At 40.1% G+C, this 18,795-nt stretch overlaps 1 protein-coding gene across 3 annotated transcripts in view; it reads left to right on the top strand.

Annotated features, from left to right (window-relative positions):
* The first annotated feature begins 257 nt into the window (after nt 1–257).
* The window catches only part of Pfk (ATP-dependent 6-phosphofructokinase), a 194,668-nt gene continuing 176,130 nt past the window's right edge, over nt 258–18,795 (top strand). For 2 of the 3 annotated variants that reach the window (XM_068229476.1, XM_068229477.1), the window contains exons 1-3: nt 507–552; nt 879–1,119; nt 15,420–15,571. In XM_068229476.1, the coding sequence (XP_068085577.1) occupies nt 535–552; nt 879–1,119; nt 15,420–15,571 (411 nt within the window). In that variant the 5' untranslated portion in view covers nt 507–534. Of the gene's footprint in view, nt 301–506; nt 553–878; nt 1,120–15,419; nt 15,572–18,795 lie in introns of those variants that run through there. The other variant, XM_067154686.2, reaches the window with a different exon arrangement.

Below are 18,795 nucleotides of genomic sequence, written 5' to 3'. Positions count from 1 at the left end.
ATTGCAAAATGTTTATCATAATTTTGGTAGGATATAAATCTCTTTACCCTCTGTCTATATGTTATCATCGTTTTCTTGTGTGACTCCTATAGAATGTTTTTTTTTCCTTTTTTTTTCTATCAATTACTTTTTAAAGTACAATACGAGTGATACATGTGTCAGTGTTAAGTAATTAATGTTTTCGTGACTGGACGATAACACATGAGTCCAACCACACCTTTCAAGAAGAAGAAGAAGAAGAAGGAGGTCACCTTGACTCGAGGAAAGGTCGTCTGCTTAATAGAAGAGTTCTGGAAAGCGGTATGTTGTTTCTCCTAAATTCTGTCAATTGATTTGGCTATTTAAAAAGAGAAGCGGTAAATGGGTTTAAAGGAAAAGAGAAGTTAGATGGCCTGGCTTTTGTTTCAGTAGTCTGGGATATCTGACAGACTAGACAAAACTTCCTTTTGTTTTTTTAAAGGAACGGAATGAGGAAGTGGGCGTAACGTTTTCTTTATGATAAGCCGGCGAAATGTGATATAACAACTGTACAACATGCGCTCATGTTCTTGTGTATGTATCAATTTTAGGTTAATAAAAAGTTTTGTCGTCGAATGTCACAAATTATGAAAGTATATTGTTTGTTAATATAAATCATTTAAATTGTGTATATATGCTGGGTTTATGTTTATTTTGTAGCTTAATTTCGGGTTCTTTAATTGTGATTGTTAAATTTCAGACGTATCGTATAAGTGCATTTGTTTTTGTACAGTTTGTTATATGATATAAATATTATGATATTGTCAGATTATAATGAGCATAAGAACTTTACCTAATCAAAAAATATTCTTAATGTTTTAGTTGTGAAAATTACCAGAGGGGGTTTATGTTTTGTTTAGCAACAGCAGCAACAGCAACAACCACCACCACCACCACCATTGCAACAGCAACAACAACCACCACCACCACCATTGCAACAGCAACAACCACCACCACCACCACCACCACCACCATTGGAGCAGCAGCAGCAACAGCAGCGACGCACAACAATGGAGGAAGGTGCAAATAAGCGATTTATTGAGAGGGGATCTCATAAGGGAAAAGGATTAGCTGTTTTCACGAGTGGAGGAGATTCACAAGGTAAGCATAAAGTTCTGGTGCATTTTATCATATTAGAATCACTGATTTGAGAAATGTCATATAAGTCAACCAAAATTAGTTCTTCAGGGGATCCATAAAACTGTATAAACAGAAATACATTGAATAAAATGAAATGGTGTGTGGTGTATACCTTCTTTTAGGTAAGAGATATTCTCAACCCATTGACGATTCCTTCGAAGAGTCAAATAAGACTTCAAACTCCTTGTGAGAGAAGTGCTGACGTATGACATTTCTCAAATCAGCAGTTCATTAGTGCCTAAAAACTTGCAGACAGTAGTTGCTTCTGGCATGCTCCACTGGCTGCCCATCCCAATCAGTGGTGATATTTAACTGTTTACCCACACGTGTGAATGAAATATAACCTCTTTCTTTTTTTTAGGTAAATGGTGATAAATGAATGCGCATGCGCACGCACAAACACACACACACACACTCTCTCTCTCTCTCTCTCTCTTTGAACAAAATCTAACCTCATATGCCTTGCTTCACTCAATATGTACTGCACACTGAAAGGAGGTCAATTGAAAATTCACCGACATAGTTTTGATGATATTGCCCAAGTTTCATAACAACATTGAAATGGAATATTCCATTTGAGAATTTTGCCCTATTTACAAAAGGCTGTAAAATAGCTGTGGAGTACAGTGTTCTCCTTGGGATCATTTCAGTGGGTGCACCGGCCTGCCGTTTTTACGGACCACATGGCTAACATAACCTAGATGTGTGCTAATTACATAATATTAACCCATATATGCCCAGAATTACTTGTGGCTCCAAAAATCAATGAAACACTTTATATTAACTAGGCTACTTAATTTAAACTTAATAGAGCCTGGAATGTTACAATTTCGTGATTTGGGTTCCTTGGGCAGTAAATAACGCCTGTTGCGAAAGTGCAACAATGGTCAAATCAGGTCTCATTTTAGGCTTAATTAAGTATCTTTTGAATTATCTAGTTATTTTGTTACTGGTTATTTTAATACATATTTGAGCATTGCATGCTCCAAATTAAAATGTAAATACTGTGTAACTGTTTATTTAAGTGGGAAGTCTTCATTATCCTCAAATTAATTGCATCAATTACATCGGAGTTCAAATGTTTAGCTTGACTATCACGTTGTGTTGTGTGCAGGCGGTATCTGGATTAGCGTGGAATCGCATGCGAACACTCTGTTCAGCATGACGTCACAAACCCGTATGGCACTCCACAGCAACCGAGTGATGGTAAGGTCTGGTGTTACATGTTATGAACGAGCAGTAGATGACAAGTTCACAATACTCTGTTGTGTTTGTGATAATAACACTAAAATAGTTGAATTTTGCAGTTAATGTTTACCTGTCTGATATTATGGTTAATGCCCTGAGGGGAACGAACTGTAATTTTATCATATTAATTTTTTACATAGTATTCCCAGCCCGGCTACTCATTCCCGCCACCTGGCTAAGAAAATTTCTGGGGAGAACACTAGAGTACATTCAAATCAGTCTTTGCCTAACAAAGGAGTTGTATTCTCTTCTCCTGAAAACTGCAGTGGATGCCTCAAAAGCTGTCCTTCAACCATCTGTAAAGTCAAAGTTATAGACATTTCATTTTTAATGGTTGAAAAGTTAACATTAATTTTCAGTTTTGAGTATATAGAAACAGCTAAATTGCAAAATTTATACTTCAGTTGCTTTACTTCCAAGTTAAATTGTAATAGCTTGTAATAAATGCACACTGTTTGGTTTTCTGAAATAACTGCCTGTAATATTTGCTCACATAGTTGCAGTTGTTCTGCTGTAAGAGATGGTTATTTATGTAAGAGGATGTTGCAAAATTTTTCTTTGCAGAGAAATATGTCATGAATTGCAAACTGAATAACGGTCAGTTGTTTTTATTGATCCAGTATTTTACCGGGCGAGTTGGCCATGCGGTTAGGGTTGTGAGCTTGCATCCGGGAGATAGTGGGTTTGAACCCCACTGCCGGCAGCCCTGAAGATGGTTTTCCATGGTTTCCCATTTTCATACCAGGCAAATGCTGGGGCTGTACCTTAATTAAGGCCATGGCCGCTTCCTTCCCCATTCCTAGGCCTTTCCTATTCCATCGTTGCAATAAGACCAGTCTGCCACGAACTTACTACACTGGCATAGCAGGGGGAGAGGTGATACTTCCATGTGGCGCGTCTCAGGTGGCGGATAGGGGGTCCTAACTGGCTTGCTGGCGGACTCGAGGGAAATAAAATATCTCTCGCAGACCAAACATACAATTCCCTGTGGGTGGGGGACAGAGATGAAGAATACACCCACGGTATCCCCTGCCTGTCTTAAGAGGCAACTAAAAGGGGCAACCAAGGGATGATCAAATTAGAACCATGATACTACTAGTAATTAGTACCACCATGCAGGGAACACCATAGGTCGCTCTTACTTGCACGTAGTACTACTATATTAGGTACAAAATAGGTTTGTGATTAGGCTGCTTTCTTCCCACTCCTAGCCATTTTCCTATCCCATCATCGCCATAAGACCTATATGTGTCGGTGCAACGTAAAGCAAATTGAAAAAAAAAATCCAATATTAAGGTAAATGTATGTACCAACAGATGACACTCAGTCTAAACGTCTTAACACTAAGGAATTTCCTCAATCGCTTCATTTGGTTGGGCACAATTTGATCATCCTCTGTACAGTCGTGACCTAGCACCTAGTGACTACCTCTTGTTCCTGCCCTTGAAAAAGCATTTAGAAGGTCAGCGCCACGACGATGAAGACTTAAAATGACTGCGAGGCAGTGGCTGGCACATCAGGTGGATGGAATTTAGAAGTTAGTTTCACGATATGACGAGTGCCTTAATATGTTTGGAACTTATGTTGAGAAGTCGTTTAAGTTATAGGCTTACATGTAAAAAAAAAAGAATTGTTTAAAAAACTGCATTACTTTTTTTCTCTATTAAAATGGTACCTAATTAAAAATCATGCCTCATATATCCTCACTTGAGCTGTGGGATGGTTGTCTGGGGTTGCGTGGCAAATGAATACTTTGAACAAGGGAGTTGGCTATGTTAAGAGTTATTTTTTTAACATACAAGGTAAACTATGTTGACTTCCAAAACCAGTAGTTGACACGGGGTGTCAGCCATTGGTGTCCAAGGTGTCAGGCATTGGCTCGTTGTTTCGTTTTACAATTTCTTTTCTCTCTTTTTTTTAAATCCCTAGATTCAAAATGTAAAAAAGAATGTTAAATTATTCACAAGAGACCATGGGCAGTCTGAGACGATGTCTCGAGATTTCTCGGGATTTCTCGAGACTAGTGCAGGCATTATTTCTCGCAAGGAATTTCGAGAAATCTCGAGCGTTGTCCCCACAATGTGCGGCGAGCAGCCTGCAGGTAGTCGGAGCTGAATGTTATTTGTTCCGAATATGTGAATAGCCAACTACGGGCCTTCTAATTTTCGTAAATACGTGTCAAAAAGCGACTAGGGCGTTCATTTATACCGAGGTCTATTTTGACGCAGTATAACAATTATAAAGGATACGCATTCGGACATTGTATGCACTGGTAGGTACACGAATGAGTGGTTTACGTACAGAACCTGGCGACTACTGTGGGTATATACATTCAAAAACAGGAGTAAGGTTATCCACCTGTTCAATACTACTTACGATGTGTTATCATTAAAATGTCACGTTTTATTATTCCATTTGGTGGGTGCCGGTTTCGGCATTATATAATGCCATCATCAGCCCAAGATTTAAGCAAGCAAGGGCACTTAACAAAATACATATGTATGTACATAGATAGCTAGCAATGATAGTCGCGTTACATCATAAAACATTTGACCACATAATATCTCTAAAAACATATTAAAATTATGAAATTCTGGAATTCTAGATTTAAGATAAGAGTTTTTTGTACGTACAATTCATTATATTCTTATCACCCAGTAATGTTAATTAATGATTTCTATGTATAGAACTACAGTAGCTGCTAAGTTATGTAAGATCTTCTTTTTTCTTTTTACCATCTATATAGTTAAATGACGATTATTCTATTGCTCTTGAACATCATATAAAGTCCTTGAGAACGTTCTATCGTGTAAGATTGAATCCTATATACATAGTTATCACATTTTAGGGTATTATTGTACAGTATAAAATAGAGAGAAGACCATTATACATTCAATGCAAATAAAAAGTAGTTCCTCTTGGTAAAACTTAGATAACCATTGTAAACTGGTCAGCTGTTTAGAGCAGGTGGACAGCTTGTTCTTAGTGTAATTGTTGTTGGAATCTTGCTGATATGTCTTAACTTGATAAGTCATATAATAATAGAGGCTAAAATTTCAGTAATATCTTCAAATATAGGTGGGTTGAGGCCGAAGGTTGACTTTTTTATGAAACACAATGTTTTCACTGGTCAAACGTAACCTTAGAGGATCTTAATTCAACCGGACCTAAAAGAAAATAATACCTGTGTAAGGATAACATACACAGATCAAGAAGGGTGTTAGGCAATTTTTTGAAAAGAAAAAACAGAAACTCAAGTTTTTGACGTTACTTACTGTAGGTACACGTAAGTGGATATAGGTACACGAATGAGTGGTTTAAGTACAGAACCTGACGGCTGCTGTAGGTACATGTAACTGGATTCTAGAGGTGTGCATTATTCGAACTCGAGACGAGGCAAGATGCGCCTTGCTGCATATGCAACCACCATTACGCATGAGTGGAATGTGCAATCTAAATTGCTATAGAGTATTCACGTCATATTTAGGTAGGTACTTCGATATATGACGGTGCAATGTGAATGAACTGTGTCGAATTGTACGCGACAACTTGAAGACTACGTCCGAAACGCAACGTAAGTCGTGGATGTCGGTTATTTTTAAGAGATATCACATAGCACAGCCCACTGTGTTGCTTATTCAAAAGAAGTAAAATACATAGGCAGAAATACTTCTGGGATGATCCGGCACTTACAAACGCATAATATCAATGAAGAGTAAGAGTCACAGAACACCTCCGGCCCGGTCTGAATCACAAGAAACTACCCTGCCGACAACGATTGTGAGGCAGGCATCCTAATAACAATTATTAACAAATTATACGGGTTATTCAGCTAAGAAGTCCACCTGACATAACTCGTGAACAGTTTAAGATACTGGCATTCTGTATTCACTTTCGTTAATGGTAAGGAGCTCATAGTTCAACATGCAGTGCTTTCATAGGATTTTGACAAAATTTATCGTCACCCACGTTTCCATGTGAGAACTGCTGATGATGACTATCAAGCTTACACTCGCAGTTAATGGGACGTCGCACAGTTCGCAGCACACGAGAATCGGTCTCGAGAGCGTTGCCCATCACCCCTGTTACACGTTCCACTCATGTGTAATGGGGGTTGCATATGTAGCAAAGCACATCTTCCCCATCTCAGTTTCGAATAATGCACGCCTCTAGTATCCAAGTAGGTGTACTTCCTATCTACAATTATTCACAAATTATGCATTGTTATTCACCTAAGATGTCCACCCCAAATGTTGTGAACAGTTTAAGATACAATCTGTTTCCACTTTCGTTAATGGTATTAAGGGGTTCATAGTTGAACATGCAGTACTTTTCCAGGCTTTTGACAAAATGTATTGGCTCACACGTTTTCATAAGTGAACGTTATTTCACGCAATAACTGCCAATGATATACTATCAAGTTTACAGTCGTAGTTACTGGTACGTCAAAAGCCTGGAAAAGTACTGCATGTTCAACTATGAACCCCTTAATACCATTAACTAAAGTGGAAACAGAATGTTAGTATCTTAAACTGTTCACAACATTTGGGGTGGACATCTTAGGTGAATAACAATGCATAATTTGTGAATAATTGTAGATAGGAAGTACACCTACTTGGAGGAGGATCGGTCTTGGGATTCTCGCGAGAATCTCAAGATCTGCGACGTCAGTCTCGAGCGAGAACATTGCCCATCACTATCCCAGGGTGACACTAATGTATAGAGTCATTTGATTTTATTGTTTGTGTGGTTTGGATTTTTAAAACTTTGAAGACTGATTTCATTGCATTTTTACTCCAAAGACTGATCTCATGGTTTTTTTTTAATTTGAAGACTGATTCCATTGCCTTTTTAACTTTGAAGTCTGATTTCATTCATTTATTTTTACTTTTGAGACTGACTTTTTATATTTTTTAAGTACTAGTAACTGTTTTCCATATTAAGAAAACAGTATTGCTCTTATGACAACAGCTCTGCTCAACGGCTCTGCTCAACACCATCACAGGAAAACGGCGGCACATAGGTTTGTGGAATTCAGTATTTAAGTTAAAGATAAGAAGAGGAAGAAACTAAGCTGCAATTTACTTTTATAAACTAAAGGGGACAGGGGCTATTTTTGGTTTGTACGGAATCAGAGGTACACTACAGCATATAAACAAACCTCAGCCTTGAAGTGTAAGGTAAAATGTGGCAGAAAATAGAAACATGTTTTTTTATGGGCTCGAGGGATGAGGAATGCATTTAATAAATTTCCCCAGGCAATGCGGGGTACTACTTGTGCTGTCATAATGCTCACAAAAACAAGAGTAAAAATTAAATGAAGTGATAAAATTAAAATGTGCTTTATAGGAAGAACAGCTAAATAACAAAACCAAGTGCAAATAAAACACATGGCAATTTTTTAAAATTTGTATAAGTTATGCCACGACGTATCGCTGCACATCACAACATCAAAATTTTCAGTAACCACTTCTGTACAGTACGAAAATAACAGACTAAACACAAATACTATGCAATATGCAACTCTCGTTCAACACAAGACAATTACGCACTGGTTTAAAGCCTAAAAACACACATGCAACAAATGAATACTGTAAGGCAGACCCTCCGATGAGGATGGGCGGCATCTGCCATGTGTAGGTAACTGTGTGTTATTGTAGTGGAGGATAGTGTTGTGTGGTGTGTGAGTTGCAGGGATGTTGGGGAAAGCACAAACACCCAGCCCCCGACCCATTGGTATTAACGAGGGAACGTTCAAATTCCCGACTTAGCCGGGAATCGAACTCGGGACCCTCTGAACCGAAGGCCAGTACGCTGACCATTCAGCCAACGATTCGGATAATAAAATGATTGTGGATCATGTTGTCGTTTTTGCCCAAGATGAAGATGATCAGGAAATTTAATCTGAAAAGGAAAATGTCCCCACATGAAACTAAGCTCCTCGGAGCAGCAAACCTACTTCGAAAATACATTATTGTTGCTCCTAGCAATACATTAGATGGTGGTGGTGGTGATTATTGTTTTAAGAGGAAATACACCTGGACAACCATCTTCTTCTTTCGTTTTGCCCCACTATGTACCACGTTAATTCAGATTCAGCTTCATCTGTTTCTGGGCTTTACTCCTCGTCCAGTTCTCCTTCATCCTTTCATTCTGCAATCTCCTCCTTTCTTCTGCCCATGGCGCATGGATCTAACTTTTTCTTGAAACCTCTTGGTGGCCGTGATCCTCGACTTGTAAGCATCCCTGTTGCTGATTTCCGTTCCTTGTATTCCCATTTCTTCCAGGTCCTTCTTCACCTGGTACCAGCGCACTGTAGTTTTCCTGGTCGCAAAAAATCTTATTATGTGATTGGTCTGTCTTCCTGGGTTCATTCTGTAGATATGTCCGAAGAACATGGCTCTCCTCTTCTGGATGGTCCCTGAGATCTTTTCCATCTTAAGATGCAATTCTTGGTTTCCTTTCTTTCTGTATGATCCATCCTCTGTTCTTTGGGGTCCCAGTATCTTCCTCAGAATCTTTCCACTAGTTCCTACTTCTTGACCAATCCTGTTTTTATCAGGTTCAGAGTTTCAGCTGCATATAAAGCCTCCAGGTGGGTGACTGTCTGGTAGTGTCCGAGTTTTGTGTTGATCGAGATATTCTTCTTGTAAGTGTTCATGGTTAGTTTATATGCCAACTTCATCTCTTTGATTTCCAATAACAGTGCTTCTCTCTCTGACAGGTTGTCTATCCAAGTTCCCGAATAGCTGAATTTCTCCACTTTCTGAATCCTTTCTCTCTCAACTGTCATCCATCTGGGTGCTGTTTTGATGTTGGTCATGTATTGTGTCTTCTCGAAAGATATCCGTAGACTTGCTTTACTTGGTTCTTCCTGGAGTTGGGCAGTTTGGTTCTGTGCCTCCTCGATTGACTCTGACAGAACCACAATGTCGTCCACAAAGGCTAAACAATCAACTCCAGTTCATTTGTTCTTGCACCCTGTTTGTATACCACCTATTCCCTTGCATTTTACAGCGCCACACTCTGATCACTTTAAGAGCAAAGTTGAATAGAAGGGGAGATTTTCCATCTCCCTGTCTAACCCCAGTTTGAATCCCAAAAGGTTCCAATAGCATCCCTCTGAACTTGACCTTGGATGTTGGGCCAGTCACTGTCTGTTTAATGAGTTCTCTTGTCTTCCTATCTAGACCCATTCCTTCTAGGATATGAATCATTGTTTCCCTGTCTGCAGAATCGGAAATCCACAAATCTATATATATAAAATAAGAGTTTTGTCTGTACATTGCTCAGAATTTGAAAAGAATGGTATTTCTGTATCGGCCATGTCCATTATAACAAGGGAATGTACTTTTTACTTTTCCATAATTTCTGTCTATCTGTCTATGTATGTACACGCATCACGAGAAAATGGCTGAAGAGAATTTAATGAAAATCGGTATGTAAGGCCCGGGAATAAGCCGCTACAATCTAGGCCATAAATAATCTTATTCACGCGCAGAGAAATGGTAGTTTAGGGGAAGGCCTAAAATTTAATTCTCAAATATTTATGTTAGTAGTGGTCCTATCTTAATGAAAATCGGTATGTAAAGTCCGGGAATAAGTGGCTACAATCTAGGTTGTAAATAATCTTAATCACGTTGAGAGAAATGGTAGTTTAGGGGAAGGCCTAAATTTTAATTCTCAAATATTTATTTGTCCTATATTAATGAAAATCGGTATGCGAAGTTGGGGAATAAGTCGCTACAATGTAGGCCATAAATAATTTTATTCATGCTGAGTGAAATGGCAGTTTAGGGGAAAGCCTTAGATTGAATAATCAAATATTTCTGTTGTTTGTGGTCCTGTTGACAAATAGTATGTAACTCAATTAAATATTATTAAATTTCCGATCATTTACGTCTTTTACATTTTTACTGTACCAGCTATGATAACAGAGATATTCATGAAATTGTATTTTTTTGTAAAGTCCATTTCAGCGCCGCCACGAGAAAATGGGTAAACAGAACTGAATGAAAATCGTTATGTAAAGTCAAGGATAAGGAACTGCAGTCTACGCTATAATGAATTTTATAAGACGCCCTGATATTACACAGTCGAAAGAAAACTGAATGTGAAGGCTTACAATACAGAAAGCTCATAACATGGATCAACAATAACATTACATTAACCATTGTTTGTTATGATGTGCTTTGTATTTCTGTTGCGGCTCATCTCTGATAGATGGGATTACTGCTGTATACCGAGATTTTTTAAATTTTGCCTTACGTCGCGCCGACACAGATAGGACTCATGGCGACGATGGGATGGCAAAGGGCTAGGAGTGGGAAGTAAACGGCCCTGGCCTTAATTAAGTTACCGCTCCAGCATTTGCCTGGTATGAAAATGGGAGACCACGGAAAACCATCTTCAGGGCTATCGACAGTGGGGTTAGAACCCGCTACCTCCCGGATGCAAGCTCACAGCTGCTCGGCCCTAACCGTGCGGCCAACTCGCCCGGTCGTACTGAAAATAACAGCCTGCCTGAATATTGGCGGAAAGTAACTGAGGAGTTAGATAACTTTCTTCTTTAGCATGCTGTTCCTCTGGTTCATGAATTTTCTGATACTACTGATACGTAACAAACTGGTTCATCATAGCATTCCAGCTATTTTATCCCGACTCTGAGGCACTGATTAGAATGAGCAGTGTGCATATTAAATGGAATAATGGCAGAGGAGTGTTCACGGCTGTCTGCGGTCTGGTCATTCCAGCACTGGAACTCTGGACTGTTAGATCGGCACAGTAGTACTGTTCGCTAAAAGTGAAAAAATGTGTGGTTTTTCATTTGATCGAGTATTTTATATGATAACATTGCTTTTAATCGCTACAATCCTACTGGCGACTTCAGGTAGGAAAACCACAAAGACAGTCTTTTTGAGAATCCCGTAGTGAAGCACGGGTACATCAGTTAGTGTGAGCATAAATCTCTTGTTTCTTTGTTTCCGGTATGCCATGATCAATTTTAGGTTCAGGATCTGTTCTGCACATGACCTGCCCTTTCTAAAACCTCCTTGATATCACCAATTTGTGGCTCCAATTGTTTTTCTACCCTATGTAGCAGTGCCTTTGAAAATATCTTATATGTCTCTGGCAGTAGTGATATTCCCTTGTAATTATCAACATCTGTATTATCTCCTTTCTTGTGAAGTGGGTGTATCAACGCTGATGTCCATCTATGTATCAGCTTCTCCTCCTCCCAAATCTTGCTCAGGATTCTTGTCACTTCAATGATCGCTCTGTCATCGGCATATTTCCAAAGGTCCGCAATAATCCCATCTTCTCAAAGTGCTTTATTGCTCTTCAAGGTCTTGATGATGCTCCTTACTTCTTCCACAGTTGGAGGTTCTGACTACGGATTTGGTTCTTTGTGATCTTAGTCAAATTTCTTGGATGGTGGTTCACAATTAAGGAGTTTCACAAAATGGTCTACTAGGATCTGACTGTTCTCCATATGATTGTGGGCTACTTTTCCTTCTTGGTTTCTGAAGTTCAGACTTGGTGGCTCATATCTACTCAAGGTACACCTGAATGTTTTATGAAAGTCCTGGGTGTTGTTTTTCTGAAAGTCTTGTTCGATCTGGATCAAGCGTCCTTTCTCATACTTTCTCCTCAGATTCCTGATGATCTAGGCAGTTCTTTTCCTTGTTTCCTGGAACTTCTTCTGGTTTTCAGGTGTTTTCCGGGAACACAGTCACCCATGACTTCTGGCATTCTTCAATTGCCTCATCACCTTCAGATGACCATAACACATTTCCTCCTTTTCTCCAGAGGGACAGTGGATTTTGCATTATCAGTCACAGCATCTTTTAATTGTTCCCATCCCCGATACTGCCTTTTGTTAAATTATCTTGTGAAGTCTGTGTGTGTTCTCAGTTTTTCAGTGTCGAACTTAGTCGTTTGAACTGTGTTCCTGCGTGTTTGGGATCTTGGGATGATCTTGACTTTGATTGTAGAGAGAAAATGATCTGAATCTATGTTTGCACCCCTCAGGACTGTTACGTTTTGGATTTCCTTTTCTGCATGTTTCAAGATTGCTACATGATCAATCTAGAACTCTTTCAGGCTGGGGTTGGGAGATATCCAGGTTTTCTGTTTTCTTGGGAGGTGTCTGAAGGCTGTCGATTTCATGACCAGATTGATGGTCTTACATAGACCAGTCACTCTCCATTTCAGTTTGTGGGCTGAATATTCTCCAGTGATGTTTCTGAATCTCTTTTCTTTTCCCGGTTGTACACTAAAATCCCCAAGTAATATGATCACATTGTTAGTTGGTACTGTGGATATTGTTTCCTCCAAATCTTCCCAGAAGTCCTCTTTTCCTTTTTTTGTTGCTCTCATTTTTGGGTGCATGTGCGTCGACTAGCATGTAGAGCTTATTTGCTCCTTTGAAAGACAGGATGGAAATTCTGCCATTTTGGGAAGTGAAGTCAGTTATTGCTCCCAGGATTAGATTATTTACTATGAAACCCGTTCCCAAGTGAGGTACGTTTTTCATCACTCTCTTGCCAGGTTTTCCTTTCAAAATCTTATAGCCTTCTGATTCAAAAGCTGACTCATCTGTGAATCTAGTCTCCTGTAATGCTGTTTATCAGGATATTGTGTTTGGACAAAGTATCGGTGAGATGTTTGAGTTTTCCAACTTTGAGGAGTGAATTGACATTGAATGTTGCCAAGTGAGCTACTCCCTTGCTCTTTAATCTCTTGCATGCTGGTTATTATTAAGCGTATGGTATTTACATAATGGACAAGTACATACAATATTATACAAAAGGAAAACCTGCAAAGAATACATGGTACTAAATAGGGAACAATTACTGAGACATCAGCGAAGTCTTTCCAGTCTCCACCATAAGCATGCAGAGGGCATTCGTCCATTATATGATGCATGATATGGACCAATGCACCACAATCACATGCTGGAGAGTCCCTGAAGCCTCACTGGTGAAGGGAGAATTCAGATCTTCCACAATTAGTGTGAAACCTGTTTAGTGATGACCACGTTCTTTTTGGCAAACTGAAACCAGCTGGGGCGTGGTTTGGATTAAAGAGGCTTGGCCACTCCGGAGCTATACGAAACCATTCCTCTTTCCATTCCTCTTTTAAATTGAAACCAGCATCCATTAGATTCTTAGCTGTTTTCATTGGTGGCTTACGAGATTTCAGCCTTTGTCTCCAGAGATCTGCAACATCCCTGTGGATGGGTAGAGTTGGATTGGACATATGATCTTATCATATTCTTGAACAAGGGTTCTTGAATGTCGCAGGCTTGGTGGAGCAATGTGCGACAGGACTGGCAGCCAGTTGCATGCTCGTGTGAGCTCCCCAGAATTCAAAGGCTCGCTGACATTGTTCTTGACCACGGTGCATTGCTTACCACCTGGGGTAGTGCCAGTGCCTGATCTTTCTGTCATGCTGAGTCAAATGATTCGGTTTGGGGCTGATGCCTAGACATCGACGAGAGACGCAACTGAAGTTGTTAGCCTCAGAGGAGTTAAGTTCACAGCTGCCCCTCAAATGGAGATCAAACGCTGCCCCTGAGCTGCCCATTATGCGTTCAGACACTGAGAGTAAGTCTGATATCTGCCCCTACATGGTTCAGATACCTTTTACTCCATTAATCCCGAGCACTGGGATGCCTCCTCCACCAATTATGCAGTACCGTAGTCCACTTTCTGCATTGCTGTTGCCGTTGAGGTTTTCACCGTAACCCTGGCAAGGGACCCTTACCAGATGTTACACACCGGATCAGTGTGCTCTGGGACTCGCATAGGTACGGGCGCCACGCCCTGGGAAGGACTGTCTCCGAAGAGAGTACCTACCTGCTACCTTCCAACCATCATCTATTAACACTAATCAGAGGAAAAATGTGTACGGGGACTGACACTTCGAAAAATGAAAGTATCGGCCAAAGAAAGACAAGGACCACAAAGGGCATGAAAATAAGACTCCCTAGGCCTTGATACCTAATACCGTTGGTGTTGGAAAAGAACAAATGTTGACCAAGCTAGGTCGGATGAAAGTGAGGAGCCTAGCACAAGTAAGTGGAAAGAGTGCCAGGACACAGCCAAGGGCCCCATGGGCGCCAGCCCATGCTTCCAAGTTAAAAGCCTCTGGGGCCCCTTGTAGTCACCCCTTGTGACAGGTAGGGGACTGTGGGTGTTATTCTACTGCCCCCACCCACACGGGATTACCAGTATATCAAGTGATACTAATAGTTACTTGAACTGCATAGAAAATATAATTTATGATAAGCAGCACGCAAGTAGGCCCCCCCACCACACACACGCGCGCACACACACACACACACACACACACACACACACACACACACACACACACTCGCACACTTACTTTTTTTTTCATCTCCCAATGTTGGCAGCCCTGAAGATGGTTTTCCGTGGTTTCTCATTTTCACGCCAGGCAAATGCTGGGGCTGTACCTTAATTAAGGCCACGGTCGCTTCCTTCCCACTCCTAGCCCTTTCCTATCTCATTGTTGCCATAAGACCTGTGCGACGTAAAGCCACTAGCAAAAAAAAACTTTTTTATAAGAATTGTTCGTATTTGCATTTTGGTGTCAAAATTGCATTCCCCATCACATAAAACATTTCCTGTCTATGACACTGTCTTGCTTATGAGATGTTCAGTCCACAGTCGCTTGAAAAGAGTATTAATGAAATTTTGCTGTATTCTCATTTTTAAAAGTAATGTTCTGGTATGCTGTTTGTGTCCTTCATCCTTGTTTACATATACTATTCTTCAGCCACGTTTTTCTTTTCATGCCCACATTGATTTCTTCCTCTTTGTTGGTGTAAATTTAGGTTTGCAAATTCCTTAGACTAGCTTTAATGAATACCTCTTCTAATTTGCTACTGTGAATCATCTGCGTTAAAATTAGTGTTTTTCTTTCTTATTACAATGCTTCAGATAGGAAGTTGGTTGCCTAGAGCTGTATATTTGCTGTTGTTGCAGGAATGAATGCAGCTGTCCGTGCTGTGGTGCGCATGTCCCTCTACTTAGGCTGTAAGGTATTCTTCATTAAAGAAGGTTACCAGGGTATGGTGGATGGAGGAGACAACATTGTGGAGGCTCACTGGGCATCTGTGTCCTCCATCATACATAGGGTATGTGATGAGTTTTTATTTTTTTAAAATTCTTCTTCTTCTTCTTCTTATTATTATTATTACTATTATCATTATTGACTTAATTGGCTACCAGATAGCTCTGACTCCATCTTGCATGCTGATACAGGCTCCCCAGAATCCGAAGGCCTGTGCGCGCCACCTGAAGCGACAGTGGATTTCCAATGCTTGATACCACTTGGGCAACTTCTTTCGGAAAGAGTTTTCATCATGCATAGTGTTACCTCATTAGAAGATTAGGGGACAGATTGCTCCTTCCATTGTTAGAACTACGGTTGTGAGCCATAGAGCCAGTTCATTCGCCCTATCATCTGTTGGGAAACTTCCTGTTCTGCTGTTTGAGGCCATTGACTGTATTCCTTTCTGCCTCTGTTGATATGCGGGTGTTTATTTGGCCAAGCATTATTCACACCTGTCCTGCATATCTACAGGATGTCCCGTCAGCTATCGGGACGCGCAGTGTGGGGGTTGAGGCCCCCCAGCCCAGTGTCTCACGCGAGGTTATGTCCTGCCCTTACTCAGCTCAGAGCAGAACTCCCATGCAAGCTAACTGGATCTTGAGCAGTCTGGATTAAATCCTGAAGACATCCTAAACTGAACAAAGAATAGATCGGTGATCGACAGCTGCAGAGACTTCTATGACAAACAGAAACTGAATAGGGGAAGGACAGAAAATAGATGGGCTGCCAGAGAAAGAACGCAAAGATTTTGGGCTGCAAAGAAGGCTTCCAGTAATGTGTGACTATTGTTTAACGTGGTCTCAATTGGTCATAAACAAATATGATGATCATGATGATGATGATGATGATGATAAACTTTATTGACCACACTGGACCAGTAGAGTCATTCCTTGTTCATTTTATCTTTGAAGGTTGTACTGGTTGAATATGTAATTTTTGCTGAAAATTTGAGAATCTTAAGATGGATGTTACTGGGCGAATTGGTTGTGTGGTTAGAGGCATGCAGCTGTGAGCTTGCATTCAGGAGATAGCGGGTTTGAACCCCACTGTCGACAGCCCTGAAGATCATAGGATATAAACTTCATGGTTTTGATCCATATTGAATTGTGATCACAATAATAAATATTAAATTAATGTCATAATGGTCCACCTTTTCAATACTATAATATGAAATTTTTTTGAATTCCATTACTAAACTAGGGACTAGTTACGGCCTTGGCTGGCCAAACACACAATTGACATTAAAATCTGGAAAATTTGAACAATAAATTAGGCTCTAAATTCTTAGCATCTGGAGTATGCTCATCATCCAGACTCTTTCTTGTATTAATATTCATAGAATTGTTAGTTCCATCACTGCTAATCATTACAATTTCAGTTGCAAAACGGGAACTGGTAAATGTTGATTCCGTAGTCAGATCATCAATGATCAGTTGTGTATTTTGTACATTTGTTTAGTTATTAGATGTATTACATTAAGGCTGAAGATGGCCAGCCAAGGCTGAAACTAGTCCCTAGTTTAGTAATGTAATTCAAAAATATTGCATATTATAGTATTGAAAAGGTGGACCATTACAACATTAATGTAATAATTATTATTGTGAACCCTGAAGATGTTTTCCCATGGTTTCCCATTTTCACACCAGGCAAATTGTGGGGCTGTACCTTAAAGGCCCCGGCTACTTCCTTCCCAGTCCTAGCCCTTTCCCATCATCACCATAAGACCTATCTGTGTCGGTGCAATAAAAAAAAAAAAAGTTAATTTTATTTTTGTTTTCTGACATGCTATCTTGAGTCCAACTCCTTTGAGATCTTGCTGAATTTTGTGGATCCATTGCCCTCCAGTCTATTTTCCAAGATTTCTCATCACTAGTTGTAAAATCCAGTTTCCTGGCCGTCGTAAGATGAGAAAGAAATAAGAGATTCTCTTCTTCTTCATTGTAGTGGTGCTTGGGTCTATGTCTTGGTAGACAGTTTCATTAGGAAGGATTCTCCAAACTCCTTCAACCTGGATTTTTTATTTATTTATGCAAGTTCTGATTATTCTTCTTTCAGTTATACCAAGACATTCCCAATGGATATTTATGTTTTCACTTTATTCAAATGATTAACAGTTATATACTGTAAGTTATGTACTATGATGCAACCTTTCATTTGTTTGATTCATTGCCAGCAATTTCAACCACAAGCCTAAGAAGGTGGAACTTTATCCAATGTTTTAGAACGGAACCTTGATGTCATTTTTAAGTAGACAATATATAGCAACCAAGACTGAATTTTAATCTTCATGTTGTATAACAGAACTTTATTTCATTGTATATTATCATGTCTTAACTTGCCAATTTTTTTATAGAATTATACTACACTAGAACTTTTGTTGCTGGTCCGGCGGTGTATAGGTAGCGTGCCTGCCTCTTATTTGGAGACTTTGGGTTCGATTTCCGGCCAGGCCAGGGATTTTCACTTGGAACTGAGGGCTGGTTTTGAGGTCCACCCCCCCACTGCTTTGTTCTAGTTAACTGAGGTTCTACTGTAATTTATGCCCTGTACATAGTTGGTCGTAGGCAGCCGCATTCTGCGAAAAAATTATTTGCACAGTCTGACATTTAGCGCTATACTACCTGTACTACCCGTAGGTCAAGAAGATGTATTTCGTTTTTGTCACTGGGGAGAATGAACCTCTGATGCATCACCTTTATGATGTCTTCAACGTTGAGAATATTGGTGGCTCATTTGAAAATGCACACACCTTAATACCCGTACTCACCGGGCGAGTTGGCCGTGCGTGTAGAGGCGCGCGGCTGTGAGCTTGCATCCGGGAGATAGTAGGTTCGAATCCCACTATCGGCAGCCCTGAAAATGGTTTTCCGTGGTTTCCCATTTTCACACCAGGCAAATGCTGGGGCTGTACCTTAATTAAGGCCACGGCCGCTTCCTTCCAACTCCTAGGCCTTTCCTATCCCATCGTCGCCATAAGACCTATCTGTGTCGGTGCGACGTAAAGCCTCTAGCAAAAGCAAAAAAATACCCGTACTCCATTTCTCCTGTACTACAGGGTGCGTCCCACAATGGTTGCCTTCGATCCTGCATACGCTAACGAGAGCACTGTCACCATCATACTGTTACCATATGCCTGTAGGAAACCTATCAACTTTGATGAAGGGGTAACATGATTGAAAAACAGAAAAGCGATAAAATTTACCCCATTACAGTAAGTGTTGAAAATACCTCATCTTGAAGACAGCA

This window comes from Anabrus simplex, chromosome 10 (genome assembly GCF_040414725.1).
Source record: "Anabrus simplex isolate iqAnaSimp1 chromosome 10, ASM4041472v1, whole genome shotgun sequence".
NCBI classification, from domain to species: Eukaryota; Metazoa; Arthropoda; class Insecta; order Orthoptera; family Tettigoniidae; genus Anabrus; species Anabrus simplex.
Note: the sequence above shows the minus strand (reverse complement) of the source record. Positions and strands in the feature narration are given on the sequence as shown.